Source organism: Ictidomys tridecemlineatus (genome assembly GCF_052094955.1).
Source record: "Ictidomys tridecemlineatus isolate mIctTri1 chromosome 12 unlocalized genomic scaffold, mIctTri1.hap1 SUPER_12_unloc_8, whole genome shotgun sequence".
Classification (NCBI taxonomy): Eukaryota; Metazoa; Chordata; class Mammalia; order Rodentia; family Sciuridae; genus Ictidomys; species Ictidomys tridecemlineatus.
Window position 1 is genome coordinate 631020 of NW_027520966.1, and position 26304 is coordinate 657323.

Sequence of the window (26304 nt, forward strand, 5' to 3'; positions counted from 1 at the left end):
TCACCGCAGGTACAACGTGACCCCCACTCAATGCTCAGAGCATGCAGCCCAGCACTCTGAATCTCATGTGCCTATCACTGGCTTTGCTGACTCTGAACAGCTTGAGAGCATCATAACTCATGGAGACATCGACTGACAAAGGTGACATGGTCTCATTAAACTACAAGACAGTTTAAAAGGATGGCTTAACTACTTTGAACAAAGAATAGTTGAAGAGCCATATTAAGAATTATGGCTGCGGCTAGGGATGTGGCTCAAGCGGTAGCGTGTTCTTCTGGCATGGGTGCGGCCGGGTTCAATCCTCAGCACCACATACAAAGATGTTGTGTCTGCTGAAAACTAAAATGTAAATAAAATATTTAAAAAAAAAAAGATTTGGGGCTGGGGACATGGCTCAAGCAGTAGCACGCTCGCCTGGCATGCGTGCGGCCCGGGTTCGATCCTCAGCACCACATACCAACAAAGATGTTGTGTCTGCCGAGAACTAAGAAATGAATAAAAAATTCTCTCTCTCTCTCTCTCTCTCTCTCTCTCTCTCTCTAAAAAAAAAAAAAAAAAAAAAAAAAAAAGAATTATGACTATAAGCCGGGCACGCCTATAATCCTAGCTACTCAAGAGGCTGAGGCAGGAGGATCGCAAATTCAAGACTAGCCTTGGTGACTCAGTAAGAGCCTATCTCAAATAAAAATAAAAAGGACTGGAGATGTATCTCAGCAATAGAGCTCTGGGAATTCTATTTCCAGTAAGTACCACTGGGTGGGGCAGGGGGGAACAGTATTATGACTATGATGACCTTAACTTACTCTCAGGAGGCAACACAGAAACCAGTGCCTAGTCAGGTAGTCTGCGATGTGGAGGGGATGACAACCTTCCACTGATTTACTCTAGTCTCTCTGCTACATAAGAACACATCTCCTCCACATGCTGCCTGGGCCCAGGCCCCAGGGAGGGGCAGGGAGGTGGCCCCAGGGGAAGGTGGCCCCAAAGCAAGTATACCAGCTCAGCCCATCCCAGGATCAGGAGGCTCTATGGACACCTAGGAGGGACAGCAATACAGGTGCTTCCAGCCTAGTCACCCTGGTAACTACAATTAAAGGCTCTTCTACAGAGGCAGAAAGACATGACCTTCCAAACTGCAGCCATCCCAGTGAGTGCAAGTCTGGGGCAGAGCAGGCAATACTTGATGGCTGATGGGACAAAGGCTCTTGAGCCCCAAGTGCCTGACCCAGCTAGCTGGAGTGGCCAAAACAGATAGGCAGGTACCAGCTCCCTGTGTCCACCATCCTCGGTTGCTTCTCTCCACTTGGCCTTAGAGCCAGCTCTGCCTTAAATCAGAATTGAGGAAGGTGACCAAGGCTTCAGCCCAGCTGGACAACACTGAGTGCACAGGATTCATCACCCCAGGCCCCAGTGAGGTAGAGAAACAAGTCACAAGGGCCTGGATGGTACATGCCAGGTGCTGTTCAGGAACCTGGGCAGCCTATCTGAACAGTGTTCAGGAACCTGGGTCCCACCCTCAAGTAAAAAGGGTCTGGATGGTATATGGGTGCTGCTCAGGGACCTGAGACATGAGCTCTGGAGAAAACGGGCTTGTGTTCAAGTCTTGTCTCCACTACTTCCTAGCACATCAACCCAACATTCAAGTGTCACATCTGCAAGCCGGGGTTTATCAACGTGACTGCTCCAGAGCTGTCTTTAAGGTTCAAGTCAGATGCTGCACGGGAAGCACTTGGCACAGACTTCGTTCAGGCAAATGCCATCGATACTGATTGCTCTCATAATCACCCTCGTCATCATCATGATTACAGACAGGAAGCAGAACCGTGGACTGTGGCAGGCCCTGAGAGGCCCTGTTCCCTCCACCACCCCTCTTCAAACCATAACCGTCATTTCTAGGAAAGGAGAGAACCCCCAAGTAGCAAGATCCCTAGAATTCCTGCACAAATTTCCCAATCTTAGTGGTTCAACATTCTCCAGAGCACAGCAACCTGTCACCCTTCAGGGTCTGAACAATGACTAGCATGGCCACAGTCAGCCTCCTGCTCGCCAGCAGAGCCAGGGGGTATGTAGTCAGGTCTGGGCCCCTGGGACCCCTGGACACTAGCAAGCCCCAGCAAGGGCAGAGGGTGCTCCAGGATAGCCCTTGGGGAGCTCTGTGCAAGGACAGTAAGCAGAGGATGCATCCAGACCTGACCACTCATTCTAAATGACTCACCTGTCCCCAGCCCCATAACTAGGAAGGATGTTATCAGACTCCAAGAACCAAAACCAAGACAAGGACAGCAAAAAGAGCAAGGCTCCTTCACTATAATCAGATTCCACCCAAAGAGGAAGAGGGTTCTGAGACAGGCCCTGGAGACCCATTCACATCCATGATTGTAGGGCCCCTGAGCAACGTGTCCAAAGATGGAGAAGAAAAGAAAAACAGAGTGGGCCTGGACTGGTGGTTCATGACAGGACTCACATGGAAATGAACACTCAGATCTCCTTAAAGCACTTCCTACTGCCAGAGCACAAAAGCCTTATGAGGTGTGTATGAACATGTTGCCCTTGCTCTGCAGAGTAAGAATCTACCTCAACCCCTGGCTGCACAGCCAGCCAAAGGACCTTTCTTTGCCACATGATCACTGACAGCCATGAGGCACCAGGTACACAGCCCTCAGAACAGCCCTACAGACAGACACTCCCTTTTGAGATAAGGAAGTGCACCGGAGTAAATCCACATCTACTCAAAGTAGCACCTTCCCACCTCCTGCCATGTAGAAGGACTCATAAAGCTTCCTGTCCCTTCCATGGCAGACATGATCAAAAGGAAGCACAAGCCCCACCATCAAGCTTTCCAGACCCCAGCTCTGTGGACTCAGAACACTAAGAGACAGAATTCCACGGTGGTGCACACCTGCAATCCCAGAAGTCAACAGGCTAAAGCAGGAGGACTGCAAGTTCAAGGCCAGCATGGGCAACTTAGGGAAACCCTCTCTCTAAATAAAAAATAAAAAAGGACTGGGGGTGTAACTCAGTGGCAGCAAACAGAAGCCCTAGGTTATATGCCCATCACCACAAAAAAAAAATAGTAATAATGATTTCAGTCCAGTGTAGAGTTCAGAATCGTGCTGTACCAGTACAGCAGCCAGAAGCCACATGTGGCTCAATGCTAGAAATACTTTCTCATTCCTAGCTGGCTGGCGGCCAGCAGGTGGCTCTGGGGTACAACATCATTTGATCTTCCCTCAGCATCCATTAGTGCAGGATGTTCAATGTCCCTACACCTCATTCATACAGAGCTCAGGTCAGAGCCGTGCTTAGTGGCCGACCCTACTCAGAATTCTTCCTATTGGGAGAGTCACAGCTCTGCCCGGAAACAGGCCAAAGTCTATTACATAACTACCGAGAGGCCAACAGAAGCCTGAACTACCGCAGCACAGTGAAACCTCAGGTAGGAGAGGGACCTGGAGGACCCGCTGACTCACTCTCTGATTTCCAGCTTCGCAGTGACAGACACCACGTTACTGAGACAGCACACACAGGAAGTAGCAGTCTTCTGTCAGATCGGCAAAGGAGGAAAACTAAGACACCCAGGTGAGTGCTGCTCAGGAATGAAGGGTTTCTGCTGCTCTTGGCAGAGCAACGCATGGGGTGATGCGCAACATTTGTCTTCTGAAGGCCAAGCTCCTGGAGATCTGCATGGCACCAACTGTCCCACTGCAGGAATTCATCATAAAGAATTAAGGACCATGCTACAAAAGTCTATGACAGGGCTGGGATTGTAGCTCAGGGATAGAGCACTTGCCTAGCATATGGGAGGCACTGGATTCAATCCCCAGCACCAAATATAAATAAATAAAATAAAGATACTGTGTCCATCTAAAACTAAAAAAAATAAATAAATATATTTTTTAAAAAGTCTATGACAGCAGCAATTAAAATCCAGAAAGGGGGCAGATAAGGAGGAAGAAGAAAAACACCCAGCAGTGGGCCCATGAAGTACAGGGTAGCCACAAAATGGCATATTAAAAAGCTACTAAAATGAGAGGAATAAATGTTCAATTCACAAGGAGGACACAATCGATGGCTTGGTGGCAAGAGTGGGTAAGAACACCTGCATGACGACGGGAGCCCAGGCCACTGGTCTGCACAGCCATGGGAAGCATGTGGACACAATCACACCCCATGACACTGTAGTCTCAGGTGGACCATGTGTCGGCTCTGCAATGACTACACATCACGCAAGGAGACAAAGCACACCCCAAAAAGCCCTTTCCAGAACCTATGACCACCTGCTGGGCACTTGCCTGGCATCTGTCTGACTCTACCACATTACCTCCTTCTCACCATCTGAATTTTTATCAAATTGCCTTTAAGAGATCCATGGAAACATACCAGTCTTACAAGGTCTCCATAAATACAATGGACACCTTCCACCTAAGGCTAACACAGTCAGCTCAGAACATGAGGGCAGAGGCCAAAGCTGGAGGAATCCATCTCAACAACCAAGGCCAGTGCCACCCTGCCACCTTTGCTTTATGATCTGCGAATAAACAAAAAGGCAGGACCTCTCAGCCCCAGTACACAAGTCTCAGCATGTAGGGTCTCAGTTCTATCTCCTGAGTACCAGAGGTCCCAGGTCACCCCCATCAGAGTGGCAGCCTCAACACCTGATGGCTACCCACATCCTTCTCCCCATCCATCCCAACAGCATGGTTCTTGGCACACAGATCAAGCCAGGCAACAAGGTGCTCGCCAGCCCCATTCATAGCTAACACTGGGCTAGGGGCCATATCACATGTCCCACGTGAAGCCGCAGCATAAAAGGCCAACCCACAAAAATAAGTCAATCCTCAAAAAACATTCCAAGCAAGGCTGGGACAGCTGTGGGGCCTCATGTCCCTTCCCTGAAACACCACCACAAAGGCAACACAGCACTCACTCTACAGATAAGCATGGAGCACTGGGCACTTCCACAGGGTGCCCTGAGGCTCACATCTCCACAGGGTGCACTGACTCTCAGAGGAACTTAGGGCACCTCCTGGGAGGTGGACAGTGGGCCAGAAGTCTGCAGACCACCTACCTATGGCACAAGCTGCTTCCTGAGACACAGACACCATCCCAAACTGATCGAAAAGAAAATCCCCATTCACATCCACAAACAGAGGTGGTGTTGTGCTATATGCAGATGCCTCCCCACCTTTCATGGCTCTCTGGGTAGATACGTGAACTTGTGGCTACTGGTCAAAGTAGAAAAGTGCCTCGTGGCTGGCAGGAGAAGGATGCCAGCGAGTGCCCTTCCCTTAACAGTCCATTCTGCTTCGTGGAATGAAATGAAGAAGATGGAAGAGCAAAGTGTTAAAGCTTTAATTCCAAATCACTTTTCATGCCTGTTTCATCTGACAGTAGCTTTGAAAGCAAAAGGCAATCTTTATCATTTGAGCTTTTTAAAGTAATTGATGTTATTATGTCCAACATAACCAAATGCTTCTAAAAGCTGATTTTCAAAGTGACATCAGTCCCCAAAATAAGAAACCCTTCCTTCTGGCTACTAATAAATTATTAAAACACATCTGCACAGGAGGACAAGACTGAGGTTTAATAATCAATGGTGAAGAGGCTAGCTCCAGGCTCTCCTCACAGACTCACCTGCCAAGCAGTCAGTCCACCAGGACACCCAGGCCTCACACCATGGTCACTGCTGCAACTTCTCCCTGTGGCTCTGCTCAAGGCAGGAGCCCAGTCCCATGTGGTTTTACACCCGCTAGATGTAAGCACAAACCAGACAACTCCTAGCTCATGGTGGAACTCCATCTTTTCTATCACTGACTGGTCTAGGACAGGCACACAGCCCAGTTTTGGCCAGTGAGGGGCATCTGCTGGATAGCAGTCCTAGAAAGATTTCCTTGTTCCAAAAAGACCCAAGAAAGAGGCCTCACCTTTCTGTCTCCTGACACCCAAACCTGGGCAGGAACTTCAAGGCCATAAGAGAAACCAGCCTGACCAGACAGCTGGCAAACAAACGGACCATAAAAAGCAGAGCAACCCGTTATTCTGGCCTTTGACTCAGTTTCTGGCAAAACTCTTGGGATCTTTCTAAAACTCTTGGGATCTTCTGGGTGGCAGGAAGTCCTTTCTTAGTAAGGATTTGGGTTTCTACTAATAAGGTGACTAGGACAGGCCCCTACTTAACTAGGATGGGGATGAGCACAGAAAGACCAGTGATTAGAGCTGAGAACTCTCAGCCCCACTCACCAGCCTGGAGAGGAGGACTAAAGACTGGGTTGAGGAAACTCTTAAACAGCAAGATTCGGGAGCTTCTAGGTTGGTGACCACAGAAGGGGCACAGCTGGTGAAAGCAAGGAAGCTCAGCACCTGACTCCTGCCCCATGCACCCTCCCATGTGGCTCTGCCTGACCTGGATCAGGATAGTAAATAAGGCACTTTCCTGAGCTCTAGCAAGCCACTGGAATAAGTCAGACTCTATGTATGTATAATATGTCAAAATGCATTCTACTGTCATATATATCTAAAAAGAACAAAGAAAAAAAAAACTAAAGAGGGGATCATGGAGCTCCCTGAATTTGTAATTGGACAGAGTAGGTAACCTGGGAACTAGATAAAAGGACTGGCATCTGCATAAACCTGCAAACTCTAAGAAATGTTGAAACTGAACTGAATCATAAGACACTGAGGTGGTGTCAAGACTGGAGAAGCAGAAAAGAACACAAATTTGGTGTCAGGAGGAAAAAACCCAACACCAGGCCCTGGGATGAGGTCCTGTAGCCACCCATCTCTGGGCCTCCTTTGGGGCTAAGAAAGAATGTGCTCGATGCTCAAGCCAGTTGGCCGAGATTTTTGTCACTTACAAAGGCCTCAGATGGTTGGCATACTCTGTAGGTCTTTCATGAGGGCACAAGTCTACACACTTGCATCCCCAGGGGCCAGGTTTCTACACTATGACAAGGTCATTCCAAGCCCACACACTGCTAGAAAGATGAGAATAGTCCTGATCCAAGCAGGGACCCCCAAGTCAAAAAGCCAAGCCACCAGGAAACCAGAGGTACATGTTGTCAGAACAGTCACAGTACCCCAAGTGGAGTCACACTACCATACTATGGGAACTTGGAGCTTCCAATCCCCCACCATCTCAAACTAAAAGCCACCCGCAAATGCCACATCTCACATGTGGTTTGAGTTATTCCCCAGGACTTCTCAGAGCAGCGGTATTAGGGTTAGAGCATAGCAGAAGGTCTTCAGGTTACACATGTACTGTCCTCAGAAAGGATCAAGGTAGTTGTCAGGACCCCTTGGCAAGTTCTCATGAGGGCTGTCATAGAAGGAGCACACCCAATGCTCTTCCTGGTTTCTTGTGTGGCAAAGTGCTCCCCCATTACACATATGCCCTACCACCCATGAGGTCCCCACCAGAGCCAAGCCAGGCCTTTCGATCTCCAAAATTATAAGCATACCTCTTTCTCTAAAAAGTACCCAGCCTCAGGTACACTGCTATAGCAATGAAAATGGACTACTTTACCCAGTGAGACAGGAGAGCACCCCTCTGCCTAAGCCCAAGTGCCCAGAACACATGCATCCCCACAGACACCTGGTCTACCTGCTGGCAATGGCACTGTTCTTCTCCTTCAGGGCAAGTTCTCGCTGTTGCAGCTCAACAACAAATCTGGAGAGGTCCTCTGGAGTCCTGAGGGATAAAGAACACACATTCAGTTCCATCTGTCCCCAGAAGTGGGCCTAATTCCACATCTGGAATAGAGGTCCAAAACCATGCCATTTAGAGACCAGGATGAGTAGTCTATCATGTGACCCATGAGTGAGGCAGAGAGCACTAACCACAGCCCGAGTCCAGCCACAGCCCACCACCAGCCATGCAATAGCAGCAGGCTACCTTCATAAGCCTTGGCTTTATTTCACCTATAAAAACAGGGTGACACATAATGGTGTCACCATGCCAAGGAAATGATATTCACAAAGTGCTGCCCAGTTCCTGGCATGGAAATGATGCACAACAGCTCCTATCTTTGCTTTTCCTCCAAAACAGCTGCATGCACACAGAGTTAAGAGTAGTAATGAGGGGCTGGGGACATGGCTCAAGTAGTAGCGCGCTCACCTGGCATGTATAAGGCACTGGGTTTGATCCTTCAGCACCACATAAAAATAAAATAAAGGGGCTGGGATTATGGCTCAGCGGTACAGTGTTCGCCTAACACAGGCGGACCCGGGTTCGATCCTCAACACCATATAAAAATAAAGGCATTGTGTTGTATCCATAAAAAAATAAATAAAAATAAAATAAAGATATTGTGTCACCTAAAGCTAAAAAAAAATAAATATTTTTAAAAAATAGAGCAAGAGTAGTAATGGCACAGCCCCACACGCGTGCTACTGCATGATTCTCAGAACTATTCCAGATTCACTATCCCAGTGGATGCAAAGCAGTCCTATTCTTTATGTTTCCATATTTCAATGAGGAAATGGAAATTCAGAGATGCCATCTGGCTTTCCACAGTCCACTTGGTCCATGAGCTTAAACTCAAGGTGAGCCACATCTTCTGACTAGTACACAGAAGAACATATCCCAGAACTCTTGGTAGCTTTACGAGTAGCATGACACACATGTGGAGTGCACAGCAAGAGCTCCCAACATGGCATGGTAGGTGGCACACAAGCCCAAGGCCAAGGACACATCTTGCTTTCCTCTCCACCCACCACAGCAAGCACAGGGCTTATGGGGCCATGTGGTATGAGCCAACCCATGGCTCTGTCCCCCAAAGTATCCCTCCACCTCACTAAGTGGATATGAAGAGCCCCTGCAGGGATCATGGAGGCCATTACTCTGGCTACAGCAAAGCAGCTGTCCATGCAAGGAAGAACCTGCAACAAGCTACAAGGAGAGTGCTGCTGGCCACCCTCCACAGCAGTGGCCTTTCTTACTGCCATTTCTCAGGCCAACACTGAAGACACTATATAGGGGGAGACACTCACCCTGGGCCACAGAGTATCCGGGGTCCCCATGGGCAGGGCCCTAGCAGTGCAAGGTACAAGTAAGCCACCCTCACCATGGTTTAGACACTCAGGACTGAACTCTGTCCTCCTGAAGTTCCTATGCAGAAGCCCTATTCCCACAGGATGGGATTTGGAGATGGGACCTTGGGGAGGTGATAAGGGTTAGGTGAGGTCAGAACAGTGAGGGCCTCACACTGGGGTCAGCATCCTGATAGACACACCAAGAGACTGCTCAGTCTCTCTCTCCTGGCCATGCAAGGACACAGCACAGGCAGCAATCTGCAAGGTGGGAAGGGCCCTCACCAGAGGCGGAACACCAGCCTCCAGAAAAACAGGAATAAACTCCTGCTCCAAGCCCCATCTGTGAATTTGTCACAGCAGCCCAGCCACATTGAGAGGCTGCTCCGGCAGAAGACACACCCAAGTGGGCCAGTAGCACAGACACTCAGGAAATGGCTCAGGCCCAGCGTGACTCCATCTAGACACCCAATCCACAAGCACAACTTCATGTTTCTAAGTACACAGAAAATAAGTAAGATGTATGGAACACCCTTAGAGAGCTTCACCTCAAGTTTATCTGGAGTTTACTTCCATGTCAAGCAGGGCCTAGTGATTGAGGCTGAGGGGTCTTTAACTTCATGCGCCTCTGTGAACTGCTTACAATGAGAATTCATGTACTACACGTATGAGTACAAACAAAAAACGAAGGAAAAGCCACAGCAGGCTCAGAAGGTGAGGAAAGACGCCAGAAGCTCCCAGGCTGGGGAGCAGGGAGCCTGGCCGATAGGGGGTGCCAAGTGCACACTGCTCAGCCCAGCAGAAGCCCAGACAGGGGCGCAGAGAAAAGGGCACACAGAAAAGAAGGGAGACAAACCACGAGAAGCCCTGGATTCAGAACAAGCTCAGGGCTGGGAGAAGAGAGCGAAGAACTTGGCCTCCTGTCGCCTGTCCTGAGCTCCACGTAAGGAGGTGAGTCCACGTTGAGCTGTGGATCATGGAGGATTTCTGCACAGTCACAGCCGTCATGCATCTCAAACCAAAGACCAGGGGCCCACACACCTCCAACTGGCAGGAAGAGTGTTTATTTTCCGGAAGCCTCCTGACCTGTGTGTGGTTAAAGCTACTCAGAGATGCTTACCCAGGGCGCTCCAGGGATTAGCTAAGTGCTTGTAACTAGAAGGAGTCACGCCAAGTGCCATTATGGCCTAAAAATAACACCGACAGTCCATTCTGAAACTTGCACTTCACAACTACAAAGTGGGAGGCATTTGAGGCCTCGGGAGCCTCCGACACAGAGATGACAAGAAAGTGACAGTTCCAACTGCAGCCCAGGCTGTGACACCTGCTGCGGAAAACTCTAGTTTCAGCTGCGAAGCCTTTCACATCCTAACGGGGGCTTTCAGGGAAAAAGTCTTTTTGTTCCATCTGCAGCTGAATTTTGACGCAAACTCAGCTGTGTGCAGAATAGAAGAGGGCTGGGGGATCATGCCCACTGCTCTACCCCTGAGGCAAAGGCAGTTGCAGCCACAGCTATTTTGGGGTCCTATAGCAGATGCCACAGCACTTTTGGAAGCCTAAGTGCCAGTTCCCCCAAGTCTGATAGACACCAGATCCAAAGGATACCGAAGCCTAAAGTGAATCAAGCACCAACAGCCACAAAACCAAATGAGAAGCCTTGAGCTTTCTCCCGAGGTGTTATTATTATATATTTTTTCCAAAAAATAGGAACCCGCAGGGCATAACCACCATATTGCTGGGGCTGGGCTTCAGCCAGGGCCCAAACAGAAAGGAGGGAACACAACACAAACAAGATAGGCTTTTTGTTTTTGCAAAAAGGATGCCAAAACAGGAATGAACGGAAAATATTAGACAGCAAATACTTTTGCTAAAAATCAAGGAAATGGCAAGAACTGAGGGCTGCGAACCCCTGCAGGCAGCCCAGACTTTTCTCAATAATATAACATAACTGCTTGGGAAAAGGGATGCAGGTCACCCCGATCTGACATTGATGTGGCTGATATGGGGTGCCCAGGACTGAGGAGAGGAACTACTGCTTTCCTGGGGAGGAGAGACTAACTCTAAGCAGTGCAGTGGCTTCACCCTGGGCCATCTCTGGCAGAGCCACCTGCAGGGGCTGTGGTCACTGCCTCCCTGAGTAGGAGGTCCCAGTCTGGTGTTGAGGTCATAGCTACCCAGACTTCAGGAGACTCAACAAAGGGCATTAGCCCACCTCACCCTTTGAGTACAGGGTTGCTCTGTACCATCCAGGCCTTGATAGACAAGGCCACTGACAAATCTTCCAGAGCACCCATTTCCCTCCAGCACAGAAGGTCACTCCAGCCCTGTGGACGGTTCAGAGCTGGTTGCTCTCTCAGGCACAGTGGCCTGCCATGCCTCCCTCCAGGCCCATCCAAGATCAAAGGCCCCCAGCAACAAAGGCTGGAAGGCCCTCCCTCACACCTCAAAAGGATTTTCAAATGGAAACAAAATCACATCAACTATCTGAGAAGGAGGGAGCGGCAAGCTGCTGCTTCTCAGACTTGCTGCCTTCCAAAGCCAACAGCACGGTCACACTCGGCCTCAGGACCTTCATGTCCCTTTTCCAGAATACTTTCCCCTAGATACCCACACACCCCACTCCTTCATCCACCTCTAGGTCACAGGACACCAAGTTTTCAGCTGGATCTCCCAAGCATCCTATCTGAAACTGTGGACCCCACCCCCCAGCTTCTCCCTGCATCCCTTCCGCAGCCCACCACCATCAGATACCCACTCTGCCTGTCAGGTTATCATCATTCTCCCTCAATTACAATGAAAGCTCCCTAAAAGAAGAGACAGTTTACATTTTGTTTGTTTGTTTTCACTGGCGCAATCACAGGCTTCCAGAAACGTATGTGAAATGAAGGAAAAATCATGATACCTTTCCAGAGCAATACCATGCAGCTCAGCTCTGAGAAGTGAGAACTCGGACCACTGGATTCTAAGTCCAGGGTTACTGATTAAATAAACTTCACCCACCCATACAACAGTATCTGTGTAAAATCAAAAGAATGCAGAATCTTTCTACATATTAAAATGAAAGATCTCCAAAATGCACTGCTAAATAAAAACACAAAAAAACAGAATGTAAGTGTTCTATGCTGTCATTTGTATGAAAGAAAAAATACACATTGTTGTAACTGAATTATACTCGAGGATGAAGAAGAAATAACAATGGCTTCCAGCAGAAGAGGACAAGAATGGCCTGAGAGATTTACCTCTAGATACCTTTAAAATGTATAAAATATTTTGTGCTAAGGAAACATATAAAAGCTATTCAATAAATAATTTCTCAAAGCTCAGCACTGTAATCTTGTACTGCAGAATCAGGTGCTAAATGAAAATTTTGTAAAAAGAAAACAAATTATTCCCACAGCAAATTAATGCATAGAAATCTAACTATGACCATTTACAACAAAACAATGATATCATTTCTTAAAAATGTTCAGCTGTGTATAGGTAATACCATAAACAGGACAATGATGTATTAGTGAAAGGCCTCCTACCTAAAATAATTAAGCCTGGCAACTGATCCCAAAAGGTGCTTGGTTAAGAGGGGAATGGAATGATACATGTGTTTCAAACATCTTAACTTAAAACATAAAAATACACAAGTATTCCCTATGCTACAAATGTCTTCTTCAAATACAGGTCAACTAGAGCTTTACCTTATATTTTTTCATAAAGCACACACACAACAAGTAACTCATGACTTTTAGGTTGGTTCCTTTGAAGTGGACACCTATAGTCTTCCTAGATTTTACAACTTTTCCTCTTAGTCTTTCATAGTCAATTTGTCTGATTCAACATCAATGTTTCAAGAATTTGTCTTTAAGACTTTGCAAAGGATCCACCTTCAAATTCAAAGAAATAAGACTTCTGTTACACTGAAGCAGCCTTCACAAAGTATGTAATGACAATAGCAATGGCCACCCTAAAACAGATGCCAGTGTGGTGGTGGGTGGAGGCCACACCTCTTGCCCCTAGCTTGAGTGTAGGCACATAGATGACTACCTGGGGCCTTTGAAGACAGACTTTTCCATATGAAATACATTTCAAACTTTTAAAAAGTTAAGAATGGGGCCAAGCACAGTGGCATACACCTGTAATTCCAGCAGCTTGGGAGGCTGAGGCAGGAGGATCATGAGCTCAAAGCCAGCCTCAGCAAAAGCAAGGTTCTAAGCAACTCAGCAAGACCCTGTCTCTAAATAAAATACAAAATAGGGCTGGAGATGTGGCTCAATGGTTGACTGCCCAAGTTCAATCCTTAGTACCAAAAAACACAAAAGAAAAAGAAAAATTAAGAATGACTCACTGGTATGAGAATTATGGTGCTGCAGGATCTATCTGAATTTTCCAGAATTGAGAACAGAGTATATTGGTGAGAGCCATGTGTCAGCCATGTGTCCAGAGCTACAACTCTGCCACCCACACACACCTGCCCCATACTGCAGCATCTGGACCACAGGAATCATATAGAGAACAACACACACACAGATTACACTCGTTTTCAAAAAACAGACTCCACAAACCTCAGAAGCATTAAAAAAAAGGGGGAGGGCGGTGGAACAGAGCTAACATCTTAGATTCAGAAACCAGGCCAGTGCTCAAAGTCTAACTCCACTGGCTATCAACTACATGGCCTCCAACCAATCAGCAGACCTCTCCAAGTCTCAACCCCTCCTCTGGAAAATGGATGTCAAAAGAGAGCCAGGCTTAGCAGTGAGACTATGCCCTGGAGTCAGCCAGGCTCAAGTTCAATTCCCATCCCAGCCCCAGCTTCCTAGTCCGTGAAATAGGATCATGTCTCCCAACCTGACTACCAAATTAGGGACATCCAGCCCTCTGTGAGCCTTTGTGATGATCTCTGTCTCTCAGACAGTGTCCAACACCACCCCTACAAACCTCTACCAGTTGCTTGGGCACTGATAGATGACAGGTTTATTGGTTCTAATAACAAAACAGAGAGAGTAAATCTGTTTGATGACAGAACCAGAGTCTAAAACCTCACAGAGAAGTAGAAAGAACAGGTGGACTGTAAGCGAGAAGTAAAACCCCTGCAGGGGGGCCAGAGGGCGGGGAGAATCAACTCTTAGAATATAATGGGAAGGACAACCCTGATTCACCAGCAGCACCTATGGACAGACTTGGGCATCCTGCATCTGAGGCAATCTCACTCAACAAATCCAGCGAGCACTGCCACATGGTGGTCTAGTCCCAAGCCCTGAAGAACTCTCTGACACACATACACAGACCTGGAGACTTCCCACCTGTTGAGGCAGGCAGGCAGTCACTGTGACGAACCCAATGTGCACTACATTCCCAAGGAAGACCAGCGGGGGAAGAGGACAGGTAACAAGAGTGAGGTGTGCAATGCTCACAGGCGGTCAGGAACCATGTCTGAAAAGGTAACACCTTCCACAGACTAAGCAACACAGAAGTGAGCAGTGCAAGCTCAGGGGGAAGAATTTTCAGAGGCTCCAGGTCAAGTGAAATTGAGTTGTAGCTGCAGGGTGACAGGAGAATTCCACCCAAAGAACTTCTTGGAGAGAGAAAATGTGTTGTCTCAAGGGGAACTGCACACACTCAGAGAGCCACACCCACACCTGTGTGGTTCACAGTATGCAAACGTGCAGCGCCACACTGGCAGGCTCAGGGAATGCTACAGACTCAGGTCTGACTGAGAAACCATCAACTCAGATGGCTCAGGAGTGACACTGCCTGGAAAAGCCAGGAGAGCGCTGCCACCATTGGGTCCACCTCCCTCCACCCCACCACCTGGATGCCACCTCTGTGGAGCTGGAAGAACTAGACCATGAGCAGCGGGCGGCAACATGGAGTGGGCACATGACCTTGGGAAGAGCAAATTCTGTACCCAGGTGACTTCACAATGAACCAACACCTTTAGCCTTGGCACAAAATTACAAATGTGTGGATTTCAGCTCTGCAGGATGGAACGGGGTGGAGATAAGGGCTCTGTGAGGTGGCAAACTCCCAACCCTGAGGAGGTGCAGCAGACTAGGGCTGGCTGTTGGAGGCAGGGCAAGACAGAGTGACTCTGGGGACCACAGGGAGGCGCACAGCGACAAGACGGAGCAGGAAGGGGGACCCTGCAACTGTGTCCTCACTCAGCTGTGGTTTTGCAGCTCCTCTGCCAGGTACTGGCCTCCCACCCCCTGCCTCGTAAGGTCCAGATCTCATCAGCTGTCCAAAGCCAGCAATGCGGCTTAACTGCTTCAGGCAAATGAGCCTTGTGGGTCCCCAGACACATGTAAATAAAATGAAGAAATTTCAAATTTACAGTTGCTGCCTTCGAATTCTTTCTCCCGGCTCAGGAAGGATTAAAAGGACTTCAAAGCAGCCTGGGTCCCAATTAAGCCAGTGTGACCACCGCAGGGATGCTGGAACACTCCTCTGATTAACAAGAGGCGTGCTTTGAACTGTTCCTGCTAAAAAAAGCTCTTAGAACCTCTCAAACAAATGCTGTAATTTCTCTCCCACTTCCCTCACTCTTTGGAAAAGTTGATCCTCTGAATGCTTTAAACATTCAGATAGCAGCTGGATAACAGCCCCAAACACAATTTCAGCGAGGAGCTCAGAACAGGAGCAGGGACAGAGGCCTTGCGCAACTGCTCACAGCAGGCTGGGCTTCCAGGACAGCACTGGTGGCCTGAGACTACACAGTGTCAACACACTGCTATGCGGCCAGTGCAGCAAGGCTGGGAGAAAGGTCTGGGCAGAAGATCAGATTCTCCCTTCACCTGAGCCGAGGATCCCCACAACGTGGCCCTGGAGAACATCCTTGACACCTACCTGAGCAGTGCTGCACAAAGTACCCGCACAGAAATGGCCAGAGCTGCTGGAGACTGGGGTCAGTAGAACAGCAGAACCCTCCCTCCACATCAGGGGCAAGCTCAGCTCGTGGGGCTGAAGTGCCAAGGTAAGCCACAAGAGCTCAGAATAGGAGCCCATCTACTACCGACAACAGTATCCAAGGTGCAAAGTGAAACAAGACACCCCATACAGTGGTGATTCACTCTGGGCAATACAACTGTGGTTGGAAGTAAGCTTGGGAGCCAGTTGGGGACACCAATCACACTGTGACTTCAGAGATCCCAGCGCATGGTTCCTGACAGTCCCACTCTCACCGTGCCTTTAACATTAAGCATTAGGAAAGCCTTCCTCGAATACCTGAGGCCCAACTATTCTACCTCTGAGGATTTCTTTCAGGGAGAGGCAGGAGATCAGGGAGAACAGTGAGTTAAAAATCAAGTCAATCTGGCTGCTGGGGAAACAATCAAAGCAATGTGTGAACAAAGGACTTTACCGGATACAGAAACTCAGAAAGAAGCCATCATTAGCAAGATGCTCTCTTTGAACTCACTGAGTAATAAAAGGAGAGAAAAGGTCTCAGAACTGTGGAAAAGCAAAAGCCACATACAGGCAGAGCTTAACTGTGATTGCAGGCTGGCCCTGAGCTTGCTGTGTGGCCCTGGGCTACTTACTTAACCTTCCTGAACTTTGGTTTATGCATCTTTAAATGAGAGTAATGAACTAGGATGCCACATCCTGATTTGTGATTCTCTCCAAAAACAAAAGCTGCCTAAGACTCTGTTCCCTCTGATTATATGAATGATGCAAGAGAACAAGACTCCAGGCAGAAGGTGTAGCGAGACCAAAGTCCTGAGGCAGAGCCACAAAAGGGGGACCCTGGGAAGGCTTAGACAGCAGGCCTGGGGCAGGGAGAGGCAGAGGGCACAGAGCACATGGGGGGGGGGGCTGCAGTCAGAATTCCAGATTTGATTCTAAATGGATAGATGCTTAGACTGCTCACCTCTGCGGCCATATTCTGGAGGTTTTGTAAAAGGAGATGAGCACCCAGGTTCACCCAAGTGCTACTAGTAGCAGGGAAAAGAAAACAACTCAAACACCCAGCAATGGAGAAGAGGGCAGGTGCGGGCAGCGAGGCTATGAAATGAGGACTTCACTGCAGGATGAGTGAGGACCACGAAATGGCTCTGCACAGAACTGCAGGTCCAGTGCTTCTCCTCAAGGCCCCTCGGTGCTGGAGTGCCGAGAGAGCTGCAAGTCCCAGAGGGAGATAGGAATTACCAGGTGGGCTCTGCACTGAGAAGGGTTTATAAATGGTGCGACAGCACTAGGGGAGGGCCAGGAGCAGTGACCTGAGAGAAGTTGAAGGGACAGAATCAACCGGGTGATAGGCAGACAGAGGAGGGGGATCAGGTACAAGACCAGGGAACTGGCTGGGCACAGCAATGGAGCCAAGCCCCAGCAGAGACCACAGGAGAACGGCTGCCCGTGGCCATGGCAGACAGTCACACAGGCGCTCAACAGCAGAACAGCTTCCTTTTTTTAGCATTTCCAAGATCACTGTTGGAAGACAGATAATTTGCCAAGACAGGCAGAACTCAACGGTGCCTCCATGGGACCCCGTGTAGCTCGCTGCTGTACTTTCAGGGGAAAAGAAAACTACAGAGAAGACTCTAAGAATCCCAACACTCACTTGAAAAGAAACAGCAAGTAGGACATTCACTGGGCCTCCTGAGGCCAGAGCTCTCTCTGTCCCCATTGTACAGATGAGCTTTGACAACCAGCCTGGGCCCACGCAGCCAAGAGGCAACAGCAAGAGCAAACCAGGCTCCTAAGCAGAAAGCCAAAAGGCCAGTCTGCCTTCCAGGACACTGGAACCAAAGTGCAGACACATGCGCATGCGCATGCACACATGTGGTCACTTTGCCCCCAAGAGCACCTCCTGGTTACAGGGGGAAATGCTTCAATGACACATGAACACGGCAGAAAGGCACTGCAGCTGAAGTGAGCAGTTACCAGGTTTGCCTGGTCTGGGCTCCACTGCTGTGGCACTTCCAAGGGCTCCAGTGAAAGAACAGAACCCACCCATCACACTGTAAAGGGCACATGCCACACACAGTGTGAGACCAGAGGAAATGCAGCAGACAAGTCAACGGAACCTGGGTTCTTAGATCCACTGCAGCCACTCTCCATGCTGAGCCTGGGCCGAGTGAGCACAGTCATGGAACTCACCCAGGGGCACCCCTGCGGCAGTGCCCTTTGTATATCAAACTGGCCTTTTTCAAAGAAAACAGGCACTGCTTTCCTCAAATCCAAGGGGAACTGCCAAATATAAGGCAGATGAAAGCAAGACAGATATTTTTTTCAGGACACAGAAAACCACTGGGCAGCTCCCAACTCCTGTGGAAACCTACAGGGTGTAGGGTCCAAGGCACCTCTAGGTACCTCCAGGGTCTGAAACTCAACTAAATCCCAAAGCACATCCTTAGAGTTCTCAGTTACTGGCATGTTACAAACACCACCGGCCACATAGTGCCTCATACAACCCTCAAGCAGGAAGGACAGGGGTCCCATGGCTGCTGAATAGATGAGACAACCGAGTCTCTGGGTGGCACATCATTGGTGGCTACTGAGGCAGAGTATGACCTAACTGTGAAGGCTGCTCTCACCAACCCACTAACCTGTGAAGCAGAAACAACCCTTACCAAGGTCCTACAAAACCATCCCAGCTTCATGGGATAGTGAAGGACGGGTAGAAGAGGCCAGAGGAGGCTTCAGAGGTCCTGATCTGCTTCTCTCCAGTTACCTGGAGGCCTCAGGTTAACAAAAGGTGGAAAGCAATGGGGTGTGAACATCACACTACTTGGGCTCAGAGGTGGGGGCTGCAGAGGGAGAAGGGATATCTCGTATGTCCCAGGTGAACAGGTGCGTGAGGGTGCAACATGCCTGAACCCAGCTGCCCACCTGCTTACCCTGAGAGTGAATCATGGTAAATTTGTGGGCCTGGCTTCATGTAGTTGTCTCCCCAGCATCAGATGTTCTAGAAAACAAATAACTTAGGCCTCAAGAAGGCTGTGAAGGGCAGCATCCTGCAGACTTTCCAGCAATGCTGAGCCAGAATCATCTGCTTACTGCACTGCACAGCTCAAGGCCAGGAGTTCTCAGGAAGCTCTTTGTCTCCTCAAGACACAAAAGCAAAAAAAGGCCACATGAGGTATTTTGCATGATTCCATTTACTCAGCACCACTCAGCACCAGGTACCCAAACCTCACAAGAATTGTCTTGTTAATTCACACAGCCTGAGATGGCTGTCATTCCCCACATGACAACTACAAACTAAAGGCACAGTTCCTTGACCCTGGTGGGCAGTGCATTCAGGACCCAGCCTCAACCTTGGCGTGGTAAGCTGTATCCTTAGGATGGCTGCAAATTCTCCTTGCTGCATTTGCTTGCTGAGTCTGACATCAGCAAAGCCTACCTTCACGGGTAGCAGGGAGGACTAAGTTGGCACCACCAAGCTCAGGGCATTGACAGGCACCTGCAGTTGCTCACTATGCTGCATTTGACCCTCATGGCCCTGCAGGGCCAGGTCAGAGGGACACAGGCTGCAGTACCAGGCAACTCACAGAAACACTTGTTCAATAGTCTGTGCACACAGGAGGACCCAGGAGAGCAGACACCTAAATGTACACCTCTGGCTGCAATAGCAGCCCCTGCTGGCACCCCAACACTGGCAGTAGACTCTCCTTTCCTCCCATTTGTAGAGACATTTCTACCCAAGTGACACAGTAAAGAGTCAGCCTACTAGGTCTATCAGAGAACAGTAGCCCCTGCTGCCCTGTATCTCCTGTACCAGTTCCCTGCCCTCGCAGCACACACTGGAGTCCCCTAAGCCAAGCCCACTGGGAATGACTTCTCCTCTCAGACTGCACTGCAGCTTTCTTGAAGCATCACCTCCAACTTCCCAGGATGAACAGGACTTAGCTCTTGCTCCTCACCACTGTCCTCAAACCATGGGAACACCCCCCCCCCAATCACTGTTGTCAATGACACAGCTAAACCCCAAGACTGGAGATTTCTTGTCTGGTTCTAGAATCAATCCACTCCCACAGAGGCCATGTAGCAAAGTGTGATTATTTCCACTTCCTGCACTACTTTGTGTCTTCTCCAAAACTAATGAAGGTTTTTCATGTGCTGGTCTGTGTAGTTACTACCAATGCCCCCCTGAGCTCTGTGAACTATCAAATCTGCTCCCAAGATGTCAGAGATGCCAGGTTGTCTATCGGTTTCAGCCTCAAGCTGCCCCAAGGAGGACTGAAGACCCTCTGCCAGGGGCATGGGCAGCATCTCAGGTTCTTACTCCCATGGTTAGGAAGGTCCTGTCCCCTGCACGCAAGCCCTTCCTCTTCACCAGCTACTCACTCTTCCAATAGGAGCTTTCTGGAAAAGGATATGAGGGAGATACTTTTTTGAGACTTTATAAATCTGCTCTCCCACTGACTGTTAATCTAGGTTGAGTGCCAGGCACTGTGGCATGCGTCCATAGTCCCAGCACTGGAGAGGCCCAGACAAAAGGGTCTCAAGTTCAAGGACAACCTGGGCAACTTAGCAAAACCACATTGCTTAAAAAAAAAAAAAAAGATGAAAATTCTTTTCCTACAAGCTCCTAAAGACATTGCTCTAGTCTCTACTAGACTCAGATGCTGCTGACAGGGTGAAGCCCATGCTGACTCCAGATAAATCTGTGTTCTACTCTCATCCTCTGAGAACTCAGCAGAGGGGCTTTGCCCAGCAGTCACAGCCTCACAACACGTGTCTTGGTGATGGCCTGCATTGCCGACTCTCATCCACTGACAGGCCCCTTCAGTCTTCAGCCCTGAGTTCTAGGGAATATTGGGGAATATTGGAACTGTTCCAAGGTCAAGTGCTTCCCATTTCTCTGCTGTACTATCTGAACGTGGTCCACCTGGATCGACCCTCACCTTCTGTTTTTCTCACTTCATCCTTTTGCTTTTCTTTCTGGGAAATTTCCTCAGCTTCCCAACACGTACGTTGATTTTCTTCCCACATCTGTTCAGTGTTGATTTCCCAGGGCTCTCCTGGTTCACCTAATGTTCTTCTTTCAGAGAATTCTTTGCCTGTTAAAATACCTTCTTTTATTTCTCGGGGGATATTTACAAAAGGTTTTTTCCTTCAAGCTTTGTCCTTGCGTAATTTCCATTTCCTCTAAGTTCCTTTACCTGGGCGCACCTCTCCAGGCACGGATCCAGCAGAGTTCCCCACATGAGAGCTGAGAGGTCTCAGCACCACTGCGTACTCCTTCTTGACATGGCCACGTTGTCTAATCTCTTGCTCAGTGGACAAGAATCTATCTCCCAAGGCTCTGGACCAAGCAGGACAAGGGCTGGTACCTCAGCATCAGTCACATGCAGTTCGCCTCCTCCCCCAACCTCCAGGAAGCAGGCCACCCTCAAGAGCACTGTCACAGGGACAGCAGCATCACCCTCTGCCCAGGACCTTCCAGTCTTCATTGGGCTGGGCAGAGTAGCCTGGCCAGGGCACTGAGCTGGTGAGAGCCCTGGGGCGCTGCCCACCTTTCAGCTGACCAAGTCTGTCACAAATCATTCTTATTCATCATTGTGGTCTGGAGGGGTGGGATGCTGCAGCTCCTGAGCTGTGGGAAAACTCAGCGGCATAAATCAAGTTGGCTCTCACCTCCCCCAAATTAGCACTTGGTTTTCTCAAGTCCATTGCCAACTCTTCTAATACATATTCTACCTTCCAAAGGACAGACACTGTTGCTTTCTTTTCTTTTTCCCTATTCACATGAGATTTTGCTCTTATTTGTTTTGGGGTACAGGGGATTGAACTCAGGGGTGCTGAGTTACATTCCTAGTCCTTTTGTCTTTATATTGAGATAGTATCTCACTGTTTCTCAGGCTGGCCTTGAACTTGTATTCTCCTGCCTCAGCCTCCCAAGTCACTGGGATTACAGGCATGTGCTACCATGCCCAACTGAGCTTTTGCCTTTTACAACAAACTCTCTTTACTGTTGTGGATTAGGTTTCAGGAAGATGAGAAACAGATGTGTATATCCAATCCACCATGTTTACCTTAGTTTCTCCCATACCCTTCTCTGCCCCCCAAATTGGTCCTAGGGGAAAAAAAAATCTGACAGCACAATTTCACATTGTACCAGTATGAGAAAGTTCAATGATCCATTTTCAGAACATAGTATTTAGCCATAACTAGGATGTAAATATCCAACTGTAGCCATTTTTATCTACAGCCCTTTCCTTTGCCCACCCTAATTTTAAAATTAGTCAAGTACAGAGATTGTAACCTCGAGCTCCTCCTGATAGGGCAAGGGGGAACACTGCATCAAAGATACAAGCAGGCAGACTGCCTATCCAAGTGTACTTGCTAGCCAGCTTCAGTGGCATGCCCTTCTGGCAGAAGTAAAGTCGCCTTAACCACCCCCTAGCACATGTTAAACTTCTTGCAGCACCTTGGTATTTCTAACACCAGTAAGCCTATTCCTTAGGCTTATGTGAAGACCACCCAAGGAAGGGCCCACACTGAACCTGAACCTGAACCTGACAAAGCTGAGGAATTCATGAAACAGGGGCTAGATCATTCCTTCTTCCAAGGCTCTGGTCCTTCCAGTTCTCAATGAATCCCACAATTACCTAAAAAGTATACAAAATAACCCAAGCAGAGGAAACACAGGTTAAAACCAAAGGAAATTTTAAAAATACAATGGAGAGCATTCACAAAGTCAAAATTCAGTTGTTTGAAAAAAATCTAGTAAAGCTGACAATGTCTAGAGATAATTATTACGATAAAGAGAAGACACAATGGCCAGTATCCGGACAGAAAAGTGGATGGCCATTACATCTGGCAATCCAGATGTACACATTAAAATCTCAGTTAAACATGAAGTCAGGAAGGCAAAGGAACCATTAAAGCAGGTTACTTCTGTCCAGCAGACCTGGAAGTTAGATTAAGAAATATCTACTTCTATATTATACCTTCCTATAATGTTTTTTTTTAATTGGTCCTAGGGGGGAAAAAAATCTGACAGCACACTATTGTATTTTAAGTTGTTATGGAAGATTTCCTATATGTTGGAATGGCAGATCATTCTTTTTTTGGGGGGGGTTGTAGATGGGCACAATACCTTTATTTTGTTTTATTTGTTTTTATGTGGTGCTGAGGATCAAACCCAGTGCCTCACACATGCAAGGCAAGTGGTCTACCAGTGTGCCACAACCCCAGCCCAGACAGGTCATTCTGTCATTCTTATTTTCTTAACTTTAAAAATATCTATTGTCTTTTTAAAATTTTCTATATTTAAAAAAAAAAAAAGGATCCATAAAACATACAACAGTGAAGCAGGGAACGCACCCACCAAGTTCACCACCAAGAACCACTACCACTCAGCCTAATGCTGGTATGTCCTGAACAGTGGGTTACATTAAGAACAGGGAAACAGGGCTGGGGATACAGCTCAGTGGTAGATCACCAGTCCAGCATGCATGAGGCCCTGGGTTTAATCCCCAGCACCATGAAGAAGGGGGAAAAAAAAGAAAGAAAGAAAACAAAAGACATAAAGATCAAAAAGATGCAAAATTGTCTATATCTGCAAACATCACTATTGCTTTCATAGAAATTATTTTTAAAAAATCGTTTCTCATCTATTAGCAGTTAATATCCTAAAGCAACATTTATAAACTTCTATTCAAAATAGCATTGGCAATGCAAAATACTTAGGGTTAAATTTACTGAAAGGTATGCAAGATCTCTTCATAAGAAGATATGAGAAAAACGATTGCTAAGTGAGTGGTGTTACAAGAGTCATAAGATCAGAAGAGACATCAGCCTTCTCAAGGCTGGACTGGCACAGGCAAAATGTTATCAGTGCATATTCCAGAATAGCACTTCAGCTGGGAGTCCCAGAGGTCCGTGATTACCTTCACATCCGGGGATCCATTTGAATCTCAGGGAAAGCACTAAGCAAAATTCTCAGGAAATAATCCAGTTAAGTTTTTCCATGTCAAAGACCACAAGCTCAAAGGTAAAGGTGCAATTTAAGCTATTATCTTCCTTTAATCAGAATCTAGCATCATATAGGCTGGGGGTCAAGGAGGGCAGCCTTTCAGATGAGGCTCTGATGTTCCATGAAAAAAAGTGGGGTAGGGGAGCTGGGGACTCCCCCAGCTTGCTGAATCTCCTCGTTTGATAGCCTTTCACATGTTCCTGGAATTTTTGTCTCAGTATTCTGTGTTTGTTGTACCTCAAGACTGTTTTCACTACAAAAATTATGTTCATCCATTTCGATGAATCAGACATTAACAACCATGAACTTCTTTGAAACAGGCTTAATCAGTATCCTTAGTGATATTATGTCTAATTTTTTAATTGCCTTTTTTATCTTTGTTTTGGATGCCACAGAAACAACTCAATTTCCTCGTCACTCGTATTATTATTATTATAAAACCATATCAGACATTTCACATTTGAAAACTATCGGTAATAAATTACCATTGGCAGTAAGTCTATCATCTCTGGACATCTTCTGCTTCGCTCTAACAACACTTGCCTGGAAGTTCGGTGTTAACAGCAGACCAGGGCTCCCATGCTCAACAGAGAAGGGCACATGCAGAGGCTCATTCAGGCAAGGGATACCACAGGCCTCGGACAAGTGACACAGGGCACAGGCTGCAGAAGCAACACTAGACTATTTCCAGACACATCAGCAAACTGAGATAAGACTTCTGAGCTCTTTTTAGTCCAGAAGCACACGGTTTTAGGAGACTGTTAACCCAAGATGTAACCGAGTAAGAATTAATTATACAGAACGGAATGAACTAAAGAGGGAAATTTTATTGAGGTCATTTGTGGATGTTGGTTTTATGTTCTATTTTCTGGATACATAAGGGAGCAATTATGCTTTCTTCTAAAGCTTTTTAACCTACAACGAATTAGTGAATTCAGCTTTGATAAAAATAAAGGGAGACATTCTAAGTGGTATCTGACCCTTACTTACAGTCCAGAATTTAGGAGCCCTTCCAAGTCCCCCCACTGCCCCCCACTTTCCGTGGCAGCATGACTATTTGGACAGCTTGAACAAGAACCACTGCCTTCCCTTGAGTGCCACTGAGAACAACACTTGCTCAAGGAAGCACAGCAGGCTGCTTCTGAGGGTCCAAGATGGCTGCATTGAGACAGCCTTGACACCACTACCCCCCAGGAAAAACTGCCCCAGTGCCTTCTTCCAGGGTTCCAGCCTCACAGGAGGTAAGGGCACATTCTGGAAGACCAGAAACCTTCAGATATTTGGGAGACAACCAACAGGGTAATTCACTCAAATGTACAGAAATGGCAGCTGAACTGAGGTAAGGTCCCTAGCCTTGAGAGCCCAAACAGTGGCTTTTAACAATCCAAGCCAAGATTCCTATAAAGCTTTCCACAGGTCAATTTGGCAACTGACCAACTGCACAGACCTAGGATTTTTCAAAACCAAATAAAAGGCCTATATGCTATATTAATATTCTTAGTATACCTACATAAATACTAAGGTCAGATCTACTGAGATTTAGACTTACATTTCCTATCTACCAGCCTTCTTTTGTGACCTAGAATAATCTTTCCCAAGACTTATAACCACACAGAAGCAGGCAAAGTGAAAAACTCATATGGAGGGAAAAAGATGAGTTGGTCTCTTGTCTAACTTGCACATGGTTATTTCTAACTTTCATCACCTTTAAAAGCTATTTTACAATTTGGTAAATTCTATATTGCACAATGCAAATGATTATAGGCCTGAGGATATTGGACCGGTGACCCCAGTTTGGCAAATATTCATAAATTAGCTTCATCACGCCCTATCTGATGATAAATAAGCAGTACCTATAATTCTCTTTGGACCACTCCTAAGACCATACTAGCTTCCTCATTAATTAATAAGTAAAATATTTGACACCTTATAAATAAACAGATAAGCAGAACCCACAAGATCATTGTAAGACCATTATATTTTAAATTACAAAAGATTTCTGAGAAAAGTGAAACAAATAGAGAGGTATACCATAACCACAAATTGGAAGGATCAAGATTACAATGTCAATTCTCTCCAAACTGGCCTAAGAATTTAATAAAAACTGCAACAATGTTTTGTAGCTATCAATGACCTATTTCTAAATGTACACAGAAAAGCAAAGGAATCTAACAGTTGAACAATCTTAAAGGGGGAAAAAAATTAGGAGTCTTACACCAGCAGCTTTCAAAACAGCTAAAGCTCCAGCAACCTCGACAGAAACAGAGGGGTCTAAAGACAAACACACACTGTTGCAATGAGACAGGCTTCAGAAAGGGACCAGCGCATACAGCAGGTTTACCTGACAATAGTGACAAAAATACTCA

The 26304-nt window shown here is 47.4% G+C and overlaps 1 protein-coding gene across 20 annotated transcripts in view; it reads right to left on the reverse strand.

Annotated features, from left to right (window-relative positions):
- Nucleotides 1–26304, reverse strand: part of LOC144364729 (mitotic spindle assembly checkpoint protein MAD1-like) — a 269288-nt gene that overhangs the window by 194074 nt on the left and 48910 nt on the right. For all 20 annotated transcript variants that reach the window (XR_013432404.1, XR_013432402.1, XR_013432400.1 and 17 more), the window contains one exon: nt 7601–7687. Coding sequence is in view for 9 of the 20 variants with exons in the window: in XM_078035773.1 (XP_077891899.1) it covers nt 7601–7687 (87 nt within the window). In the remaining 11 variants the exon portion in view is untranslated. The remainder of the gene's footprint in view (nt 1–7600; nt 7688–26304) is intronic.